At 40.9% G+C, this 11,934-nt stretch overlaps 1 protein-coding gene across 1 annotated transcript; it reads right to left on the minus strand.

The window, feature by feature from the left end:
• Positions 1-2,451: 2,451 nt before the first annotated feature.
• LOC308288427 (chymotrypsin A-like) lies at positions 2,452-8,562 on the minus strand (the record flags this gene model as incomplete). The annotated part of the gene is made up of 7 exons (XM_080729864.1): positions 2,452-2,613; positions 2,698-2,831; positions 3,080-3,260; positions 3,489-3,567; positions 7,594-7,673; positions 7,952-8,055; positions 8,511-8,562. The coding sequence occupies 7 exons, from the start codon at positions 8,560-8,562 to the stop codon at positions 2,452-2,454; spliced, it is 792 nt and encodes a 263-aa protein (XP_080585990.1).
• Between the last annotated feature and the right edge of the window lie 3,372 nt (positions 8,563-11,934).

Here is an 11,934-nt window from a genome sequence, read left to right on the forward strand (position 1 = left end):
ATTCACATACATGTGACAATGTTTTATCATTAAATATAACAGTAAAACTAGAATTGAAATATCAATAGAAAGTTTTGGTGCTTGTTGTTTTCTTAATGTGTTAAGCCGCAGGGGGGTCCGGGGCAAAAAAAAACACGGCCCAAATCGCCGATGTCAATAGCCGATGCTAACAGCGCTACTTTGTTAGCATGGCCCTCAATACACTATAGATGACCAAATAAACACATCTAAAAAAACTGACTGTAAGCCTATAAACACACAATGTTGAACGTCTTTAGTGCCTTTTCTTTGTCAACATACACTTAAAGTACCTCTGTCTGCTGGTGTCTGCTCATCCTAGACCCGTATCCTAGGCCTAATAGGGTTGAAGTGATTTGCAATCATAGTCAAAATCTACAAACCTGTAACTAAAATGAGCCAGTCTTTTGAACGGCTCTTTGAAAGGAACGGATCCCAGAGATCCGGCTCACTTCAAAGAACCATAAATCCCATCTTTACTAATAGTGGGGAGGGCTATCCAGCCCACTCAAGCTGTGGCACTCGATTCGACAGCTATGCCGAGGGCACTAACATACGTGCAGACAGCCTCGCGCCGCCCGCCCATCTTCCTTCGGACACATTTATCGCCTTTCCCAAACCAAAAAAGGGGGGCCACTTGGAGCAACTAGCAAAGCCCACGAAAGGAGGAGCGCTACATTCCACATGCTCTGCACCGCTGAGCCCACTGTCTTCAATAAAAAGACGTGGAGGCAGCCTATAGTGCCGCCCATGTGTCCTCATCAGGGGACATTTATCCACTTTCCCATGCCCACTTGACTGTCAAAGTGACTTCCAAAGCCTGGTAAAGAGTTTTGGCTAGCACCAAAACTAATAAATGTTTACATTTTCCATTTCTCTCAAGTTGTACCTCTGTGTACCCCTATTATTTAATTGGTGTTTGACTTTGTATTAAAATCTGCTTGAACATTATTTGCAATGAGTAATGTTTTGGTCTTGACGAGACAAAGGCTTTTAAATAACACTGTCGTGGACTTGTGGCTTTCGAATAGTCCTAGAGAGAAAGACAGAGATATACTGTACAAGAAAAATGTGTCCTTTAGGGCGAGGTCGCTTGTCGCCCTGAGGCGTCTTACTAGTATAATATTGGCTCAATCAAGTTGTTTGACTGAACTGACAGTGCCATGGTATGTAGATATGCAGATCTCCCACCACCTTCCTAAAACTTAGGCCATGCTATCTTAGAGGTGCTATCACACAACATCATGGTTAAAATAGAGCTGGTAAAGGCTGCTTTGCATCAAAAGAAACATAATAGCATAGACATACAGTAAGAGTTATGGTCTTTTAATTATTGCATTGCCTTTTTAGTGTATCTTTGATTGATTGATTGATTGATTGAAGACTTTATTAGAAGTTTGCATAGGAAAAGGTACAGTTTCATGACGGTACAGTTCACTGGTACAAGGTCTACTAAAAGGAGATCCTAGAAAAGACTAAGCTTATTTCCACAGGAAACCATTAAAGTATCTCATAACATTGAATGACAGACGAATAGAACACAGTACTATGCAGTAGATATGTAAAGAAAAGAAAATGAAAGAACCAAAAAAAGAAAAAAAGAAAACAGTAAGTCTAAACAAACAGTATATACAAAGAAGGGGCAGGGGAGGGTAGGGCTGGGCTAGGGTTATCGCCGACAATATCGCAAAGACATTTTGTTTATTTTTGGACCGCAATGCTTATATGAGACTATTTTAAGATGACTCTGTGTTATTCTCCATAGAGAATTACTTCATTGGAACCGGGGGATGAGCGAGTCACGTCATGACTTCGTTACTCTATGGGGAACATAACTAATAGCAGAGCCTGAATTAGTTCAAAAGCTAAAACTGGGGATGCCAGCCATTCCACTATGGTACCATCATGGAGGTGCTACAATATATAGGCCCATTCATTTAGCATTTTCTTCAAAACACACCTTTTTCTTCTACTCCCACAGATTTTGTCCAAAACTCACACATATTGGTGCAGATTATCTCATAATGATTCATATGATCAAGACTTTTCAGATCCTCTTCCAATTGTCTATGACTGCCTTTCAAAGTTTGCGGGGTCTGAAGACAACCCGTCCTGGCTGGGACCTGTGCTCCGAGGAGCACACTTTTCTAATTTAAGTTGATTCTACTGCCAAGTACATTAAAATACAGCTTTTCTCATACAGTATACATGTATACTGTTAGAAGCTACAGGAAAGATTATTAGTAATCACTTGTATAAAACCATGAATCCAATATTTATTTATACATTTTTACTGCGTATTATAAGCAAAATATGCATTTATTACCAGAAACAAATTGCATAAGGACAAAATACATCCAGACAATCAAGTTTGAATTTGTTTTAATTGGTTAAATTGGTTAAATGCTAACTAGAATGACATCGCTGACAGGTTTAGTTGGCAGCGATGGTCTGGTCAATCCAGGCGCTGAACTCAGTGACGCGAGCGTACACACCAGGCTTGGTGGGAGAGCAGGTGGGACTGCCCCAGGACACGACACCAACCAGGGTCCAGGCTCCAGCCTTCTCACAGACCAGGGGGCCACCAGAGTCACCCTGAAACAACAAGCAGTCGTGTTGTTTATGTGTTTTATGTCTAAATGTCATCTTGATGTTTTTCTCTCTCTTTGTGTTACTCACCATGCAGGAAGAAGCTCCAGAGGCTCCAGCACAGATCATCATGGGTTTGACCCTGTCTCCCCACACACGTCTGCAATCGTCGTTGTTGAGGAGTGGGAGAGAAGCCTGCTGGAGCAGGGCAGGGGTGCTACCAGCTGGAAAGAAAACATACAGGATTCAAAGTTTAATTGAATAGATCGCCTAGTTGGGTTTGTCTACCATTGGCTATAATGGTAGACAAACCAAAATAATTACTGCTGTGGGAAGGAGACCACACCAAAGGCCTTGACAACATTCTTGACTGTGACTATGGTATTGAGGTACATTGAATTGCCCATAATCACAGTAAGAGTAAATAACTTGAAAAAAGTGATGAAAAATGTGTTTCCTGTCCTTCCCTCACCATTGTGACGGGTCAGGCCCCATCCAGAGGTCACGCACTTCATGCCAGCAGGGAAGTTGTCACCGGTCTCAGCCACACACACGGGAGACACATGCTTGTTCAACTTGGCAGGGGTGTACAGCTTGACCAGCATGATGTCATTGGTGGTGGTGAATTGGTTGTAGTTGGGGTGCATGAAGACCTATCAGAGAAAATACACAGTCAACTTACAGTAGCTGTTATTTATTTATTTATTTGAGTAAATGTATGGCTACAACAATATTTTGTAGCCAGGAACATGAAGATGTGCCTCAATATTATGAGCAGGTAATGGAGAAGAGTGTAATGATTGAAACCACAGTATCCTGACAATACATTGTGAGAAGTTGTGTACCTCCCTATGCATGTCTTATAAAACAGAACACCATACCTTTCCAACCTTCAGGGTCTGGATTTCCTCAGCCTTGGAAGAGCGGTCGTGTTCGCCCAGGACCAAACGGTGAGAATTTCTGGAAAGGTTTCAAATTCAATTATGGTGCTAATTAATTACTTAATGAATTAGCCAAGTCAAGTTTTAGCAGTCATAATAATAATAATAATAATAATAAAACTTTATTTGTATAGCACCTTTCATGACATGAAATGCAGCTCAAAGTGCTTTACAGAGCATAAAATGAAGCACACGTGCTTAACAGAGAAAAAGTAGAATAGAGATAAAAAATACATAAAAAAGAGATAAGTAAAATAAAGCAAGAAAAAATAAAAGCATAGAACATTGAAGAACAATTTCAGAGCCGTGCGGACGTCAATAGCAGCATAGGGATTAAAAAATTTAGCTAAAAGCAAGAGTAAAGAAATAGGTCTTGAGCTGTGCTTTAAAGCTATCCACCGAGGCTGCCTGTCTTAGGTGTAGTGGTAGTTTATTCCAAGCTGTCGGTCCATAGAAGCAGAAAGCTGCCTTTTTATATGTCATTGTTGGCACCTCAAGTAGGTCTGCACTAGAGGACCTGAGTGGGCGGGTTGGAACATATCTATGCAGGCAGTTATAGAGGTACGAAGGTGCCAGACCATTTAGAGCTTTATAAACAAGTAAAAGAATTTTAAAATCAATCCTAAAAACAACCGGGAGCCAGTGTAGCGACGCTAAAACTGGAGTAATATGTTCTCTTATCTTAGTTTTTGTTAAAACTCTGGCTGCTGCATTTTGAACAAGTTGTAATCTGTCAGTTGTTTTCTTTGGCAGACCAGAGAGAAGTGCGTTGCAGTAATCAAGCCGAGAGAAAACAAAAGCGTGGATCAGCGTTTTTGCATCGTTCAGCGACAGATAGGCTCTAATTCGCGCAATATTTCTAAGGTGAAAGAAGGCAATCTTCGTGACATGATTAATGTGTGTATTAAAATTTAATTCAGCATCAATGATCACCCCCAGGTTCTTAACAGAGGTGTTATTTTCTTTAGCCAGGTTACCAAGTCTATTTATTATTGATTCTCTCTGGGCAGTAGAACCTATTATGAGAACTTCTGTCTTGTCCTCATTTAGCTTGAGAAAGTTCTCACTCATCCAGCATTTTATGCTGGACACGCACGTCAGCAATGGGTCTAGAGCACAGGGGTCGTCCGTAGCCACCGAAAGGTACAACTGGGTGTCATCAGCATAGAAATGGAAATTCACACCGTGAGAGGAAATAAGTTCTCCCAGCGGCAGTATATAGAGGGAGAATAATAAAGGACCAAGAATCGAGCCCTGTGGAATACCAGAGCAGATGTTGTGTTTGTTTGACTCGAAGTCAGCTAGATTAACAGAGTAGCTTCTGCCTGTCAGATAAGAGCAAAACCAGGACAGAGCTGTACCTGACAGTCCTACCCAGTGTTCGAGACGTTGTATTAGAATTGTATGGTCAATTGTGTCAAAAGCCGCCGATTGGTCCAGCAGTAGGAGAACGGACACATCTTTGTTATCAGCAGCCACCCTAAGATCATTAATAACTTTTAAAAGTGCAGTTTCTGTGCTGTGTCCTTTCCTGAAGCCGGATTGGAATTTGTTGTGTACCTTATTGTTCTGCAGAAACACATCCAATTGATGAAAGATACTTTTTTCTAGGACCTTGCCCAGAAAAGGCAAATTAGAGATGGGTCGATAATTATCCAGCACGGACGGGTCAAGGTTGGGTTTTTTGAGTAAGGGTTTAACTACAGCCGTTTTCAGTGAGTCTGGAAAGACACCTGATTGTATAGAGCTGTTTTCTATTTTTAGGATATCTTCAATAACACAGTCTACAACCTCTTTAAGAAACGGCGTGGGTATTGCATCCAGCGAGCAAGAAGACGATGTCATTTGCGATATGGTTTTACGAAGTTCCTCTTCATCAATTGCACAAAATGATACTAGGCTCCCCCTAGATTTATCGATGCTTTTACACATGGCACCATTAACCGCATTTGCATTTGTGACAGTATTATTCGTAATACCAGCTCGAATGTTAACAATTTTGTTGTCAAAGAAGGATGCAAACTCATTACACTTTGCTTTAGAGGCAGGGAGTGACTGCTTGTAGGACTGGGGGGGGTTTAAAAGGCGTTCAATGGTAGAGAATAAGACCCTAGCATTGTTCTTATTCTCATTAATAATTCCGGAAAAATAGGCCTGCCTAGCCAGACGCATGGTTTTATTATAGGTGGCTGTTGACGCCTTAAATATCTGTAGGTGGATTGTTAATTTATTTTTTCTCCAAGCTCGCTCTGCTCTGCGGCATTGTTTTTTGAGTGAACGTATATGATCGTTTATCCAGGGTGTTACTTTGGAATTATATTTCTTTTTAGTTTTCATAGGAGCCACTATATCCAGAGCTGACTCCAATTTAAGATTAAAACGTTGAACCATATCATTTACTGAGGGAATATCCGGAAGGCGGGGTGCACACGCAAGAAGGCTGGCAAACTCTTCTGCTGCCGAGGAACCGAAAAATCTCTTTTTTATAGTATATTCTCTATTGTTTTTTTCTAGATCAGAGACAGTCATATTAAAACACAGTAAATAGTGGTCTGATAAATCAGGCTTAGCGATAATCCTGTCCATAGAAATATTTAGCCCTTTAGAGATCACAAGATCAAGGGTGTGGCCTTGATTGTGGGTTGGCCCGGTAACATGCTGATCAAAATCAAGGGAATGCAGTAACTGTAAGAAACTCATAGCTGTAAGATCAGTAACAGTGTCCACATGCAAGTTAGTATCACCAGCAATAAGGGTTCTCTCATAGTCCGTGGAACAGATAGATAGAAGTTCAGATATTTCTGTAAGAAATAAGGCTTTGCTACATTTTGGTGGGCGATATATCGTAATCATTAGAACAGAGGATTGACTCTCAAATAAGTTAGCTTGATATTCAAAGGATGAAAAACTTCCAAAGGACAGGCACTTGAATTTAAAAATGTCAGAGAAAATGTATGCCAAGCCTCCGCCTCTTTTTCCTTCGCGCACTGATTGAATAAAGTGATAGTTTGGTGGGCAGGCGACACCAAGTGCAAAAGCTCCATCGTTGCCCAGCCATGTCTCTGTTAAAAAGATTATATCTAATTTCTCTTCACAGATTATATCATTTACAGAGGAGGACTTGTTTAAAAGTGACCTGATGTTAAAAAGTGCCAGGTTTATTTTATGACATTTTACTGTACTATAGCCCCTACAGGGAATGTAAGTTAAGTTAGCTAAATTAGCAGAGCCACTGCTTATCCTGGACTCTCTATTTGAAATTACAGTAGAAATGTTGTGAGCCTGCTTAATAAAAGCGCTTGAAGGAGCATCGGGTCCAGATACGTTAGTTGCTGGGTATAATGGACCCAGCTGACATCAACGGCTAAACGTATTGTCCAGCTGGGAGGCCTGGGTCTTCTGTCGATGTGGTCGTGGAGGGATGGGTGGGGGCGAAAACACCCAGGCCACAGATTTCTGGGGCACGGCCGGGGCAATTTCAGGCGTTTTCAGGGATGGTGGTTGTGGTAATGAACATATGTCCAGCTGTATGGACTATTCTTCTGACTACACATACAGTACGTCAAGTCCTATGAGCGAATAAGGAAAGTGGACCAGCATCACGTGATTCCCTTGTTTGGCCCAGAAAAAACTCTGATGTTTGTCTCAAAGGATATATTTTCGGCAGAATCGCAGAAGGTATTGAATATTTGGCAGTCCCGTTTTCACTAGACCCATAACATGTAACAAGGAATAAAAAATGGCGACCTGTATGTGTATCTCTAAGAATAATTTGGTGAGCCTTGTATGAGCATGCAGCCACTGCAACGAAAGCATCTTCCAAAAGCGTATTGTTGTCCTATTTGCCTTTTGGATTGGTTTATTTTGCACCTACATTTTTAAGAAATATACTTATAGCCTACTGTAGGTATCACTTTTGGAATACCCTACTTAATGTGTTCTGTAGATAGAATATAATATGAATTGCAGAGGGAGCTGGACTACTGTACTGTGAGAAAGCACTGCAAAGCAGAACGCCTGCAATACTCTAGTGTACTGTACTTACTGGACATTGCAGTGGGCAGCAGTCACAACCCAGTTCTCGTTGATCAGGGATCCGCCACAGAAGTGCCAGCCGGTATAATCCTGTATTCAGATTGTATTTATCAGCAACCTTAGGATTTACATACTGTAATTATTAATTCAACTATTATGACAGCAAAACATACAATACTGTACCCTCTTCCCATCCACCTACTCTCACCACACACACTAGTGATGTGTGGTTGTAAAGAAAGTGGAATAAATGCACTACCCAGTCTATTTTTGAACAAAATAAAAGTAACACACAGACGTATCCATAATAACGGTGACAGTGAGAGAGACAGACCTTGTAAATAAAGGTAATGGTGTTGTATATTTACCTGCAGGGAGACCTGCCAGGGCCAGGAGTGGGGCACAGCCTCCTCACCGTTGACAATACGGGAGTATCCAGTGATTACTGGACTGATGGCAGGAGAGCCACAGCCTGAATGCACACAGACACACACACACACACACACACACACACACACACACACACACACACACACACACACACACACACACACACACACACACACACACACACACACACACACACACACACACACACAAACACACAAACAAATTGTAAATAAAATCTGGATACATCTAATGTGGATACTGTTATGTGTATAAGCATCATTATCATCATCATCATACATTTATTATTATCATTATTGGATTCCTAATGGGACCACGTATGCTGAAAAATAAATGAACCCCATATTCTATATAGTATAGTATAACATGTTAATTTAAAGTTCGGAAGAAAGACATGTACTCTCTACAAGGTTTGTTGGCAGTGATTTGTAGTGACCCATCCAGACAGGTGTAATCATGGTTTCTGTGTGTCCAAGGTGCCTGTATTTGGATTTCAGCACATACTATCGCATTACTTACCATAGGCAGCGCCAACAAAGGCAAAACAGGAGAGAATCCACAGGAAGGCCATGGTTTCAACTTGACTCTAGTAGGCTGACTGAATGCAATGTCTTTTATATTGGGAATGCAGGCTTCATCTTATCTCTCTGTGGGAGTTTGTACAGCTTGCATAGTTAGTTATGACAAGTTATAACAAGAACATGAAGTGAGGAACATTGAGTAGCACTTATTTTTACTAGAAAGCCCTTTATGGACAAAAACTAAACAATGAAGAAAGCCTAGTTCCAGGGGTGACAGGTGTGCAATAGGTGGAGAGAGGGTCACAGTAACAATTAAGACTAATGCATGAGTACATAGATGTTGTTTCTTCTTGGTGCAGGTGATGCACACACGCATGCACACACGCACGCGCGCACACACACACACACACACACACACACACACACACACACACACACACACACACACACACACACACCAATTGCATATAAGTCAGTCATTGGCGTGGTTTGCGTTACAGACTTTCTACTACTTGTTACTACATTATTAAAACATAATCTTCCTTTCCAATTCTTTACTTCTTTTATTTTCCATTTAACCCACAAGCTTTAGGGCAGGGGTGTGCAACATCTCTTTCCAGGGTGCCATACTGACTTTGATAACGTGAGTGAGGGCCACACATTGGACAATTGAAACTTGAAACTGCACGTATAGTGCTCAATTAACCCTCTAAGGCCCGCATTAAGAAATACTTGAAATAAAGAATTGAAAAAAATCAGATGGTGTTGTAGGAGTCCTAATCAGAGGAAAATGTAATGTTTTTTTCAAAAAAATGTTTTTGTAAGATTTTATAGCCATAAATCAAAAATCATAAATCATGCTCTAATTTACATATGGGGGATATTTTTCACAATAATAACATACGTACATGTTCTAGACATTCTAATGATCACCAAAAAAAATAGTACAGGCATTTTACTTATGTTTTTTTGAGGTATAGCTTCCATGAAAAAGTGAGATGTTGTTCGTCAAAACTCTGGAATTTCAGCGGGTGTGGCGGGTGTGAATGTCAGCCCCTGTGGGGGGTATTTATATGCAAATATTGTGGCCAATGGCATTGTAATACTAAACAATAGAATCCAATGGTGGTGTTTAGGTGGTAGGGGGAGCTAAAATAAAATGATTTAAACCTTTTTTTGCATAAAATACAAACGTTGTAATATTACAACCGTGGGCCTTAGAGTATGAATTTGATAGACACGACAGACAAACATTTTGCCTATTTTGCGTGGTGTCTTTGAGGCTTATGAATTAGTTTATAAATATGGAACCATAGCAGACTGTTTCACTGTTACATTATAAACATTTTACATTTGAGTAAATACGGATGAAATAAGGAATGCAGTAGATACTCAAATGGTACATAGGCCTATGTATTAATTACTAATAATTCATTGGGTAATTGTGTTTTTCTTGAGGACTTCGAGGGCCGTATTGAGATGGTCGAAGGGCCTGGTCCGGCCCCCAGGCCGTATGTTGCCCATGTGTGCTTTAGGGTGATAATGAGGCTTTAGTCCTTGTCACGTCCTGTACAGTATGCCTGTAAGTTCACTGGGTTCTTGACTCAACTCAAGGTCTTCCTGTAACATATGTTTATTTCCCAGGTACTATACAGTCAGACATGCAAGCTTGTTCTAATGAGGTCTCATTAACAGAACAGTAAATAAATAAAATACTTGCATTGTTTAGGTATGGCAGAGCATTGCATTTGCCATACACCAGGACCACGGCCAATGTTCAAAAATATCTTATAATAGCTATAGAGTTAATAATAAGAACAATGTGGCCTGACCATGGCCATTCATTTCACAGCAAACATTGTATACTTGTGTGCTGATGTGCCCTCCCTCAAAATATACAACAAATGTCAGTGTTGGGCCATTAGTGTGATGTAGGTAAAGCACTTGCCCACCATGCCAAAGCTGGTTAAATTCCTGGCAGCGGTGCCTCTGGCTTGGCTAGGGACTCCAATGAACACATTTGGCCATGTTGGTGGGTGTGGAGCTGGCTCGGAATCATGTTGGTTGTGGCGCCTGTTCAGTGGGTAGGGGATCTCAGGCACATAGCATGAACATCTGCTTGCGTCACACATTCTTGATGAAAATTCTCACTCAGGTGAGAAGAAGCGACTGGCGTCTCTATGTGTATCGGAGGAGAGCGTGTGGCTGTCTAGAGCCTACCTCCTCCTAAGGAATGAATCCAAAAAAGGCAGTAAAAGATACCACCGCTAGAAGGGATTATGAGGTGCCATACGGTGTAGATCATACATGGGCAACTGGCGGCCCGGGGGCCACATGCGGCCCCCACCTTCACTTAATGTGTATATGCATTGTGGCCCTCTGGAGTGAATGTGAAAATATAGTGTCCCTCTCCATCATCAAAGTTGCCCACCCCTGGTGTAGATGTACCATGTTTAGATATGTTAGTAAGAGGATTAGAATGTTGGAATAGTCTACCACTTGCAATAACTAAGGGAGTGCCCTTGTGTTTAAGTCCCATCTCAAACAATGGAAAACCAGAAACATATGATCATTTGCAAATGCAACCTTACATGTTGTATAATGCATCTAGTTTATACTGTACAATGCATCTTGTTTACTGTACGATGCATCTTATTTTGTGTTAAGAGCTATTGGTCTAGTAAACATGCAAGCTATACCCGAGCCATTGAGATAGAAATAGTTGCGCACGTGAGGGGTCAGAATGAACTCTACAGGTCATGTGGTTCATTTATCAGCATGCTTCATCAGCACCCATTATGAGAATTCAATGTTTGCAAATTGCAACTAAACAGAGTTTGGAACTAGGTTGCCTGATGGCAAGAGTTACTCAACTTACATTCTTCTTGCTCTTGTTGTTATCACGGACTAGGCTACACCTAAATAAGTACCAAATTAACTGTAAGTTGGTTTTAGCAATTGTGAGATGTATGTGTTTATTTTTTTTATTTGGAAAAACACCAGTTTGGAATGAATTATGATGACTTTTCATTGAAGAAGCACAACAGAGAAACATGTTTCACACCAAGAACATTCATCCTCTTTAAAACATTAATTGTTAAAATGTTATTCAAGGTGGCCGCTGCCTTCTTTCGCACATGTATACACCACAAGGAGGGCACACAATTGATTGACTATTGAATATTACATGAATATTGTTCATTGCACAATCTGCCACTGCTGTAAAGTAATGTTTTAGATTTTCTTTTCTCTTTTGTGATCTTTTTCATCCCATGGGAGAACTCATCCAGCTGTGTGCGGGGATGATGCAACTCTTTCTAGCCCAATGGCTATGAGCTGGGCAAACTCCCACTAAGAGATAAGAAGCCTGCGTTCCAGTATAAAAGACCCTGCAGTCAACCTGTTAGAGTCAAGCTGAAATC

The sequence above is a fragment of the Nannobrachium achirus genome (genome assembly GCF_963921795.1).
Source record: "Nannobrachium achirus genome assembly, chromosome: 7".
Taxonomy (NCBI): Eukaryota; Metazoa; Chordata; class Actinopteri; order Myctophiformes; family Myctophidae; genus Nannobrachium; species Nannobrachium achirus.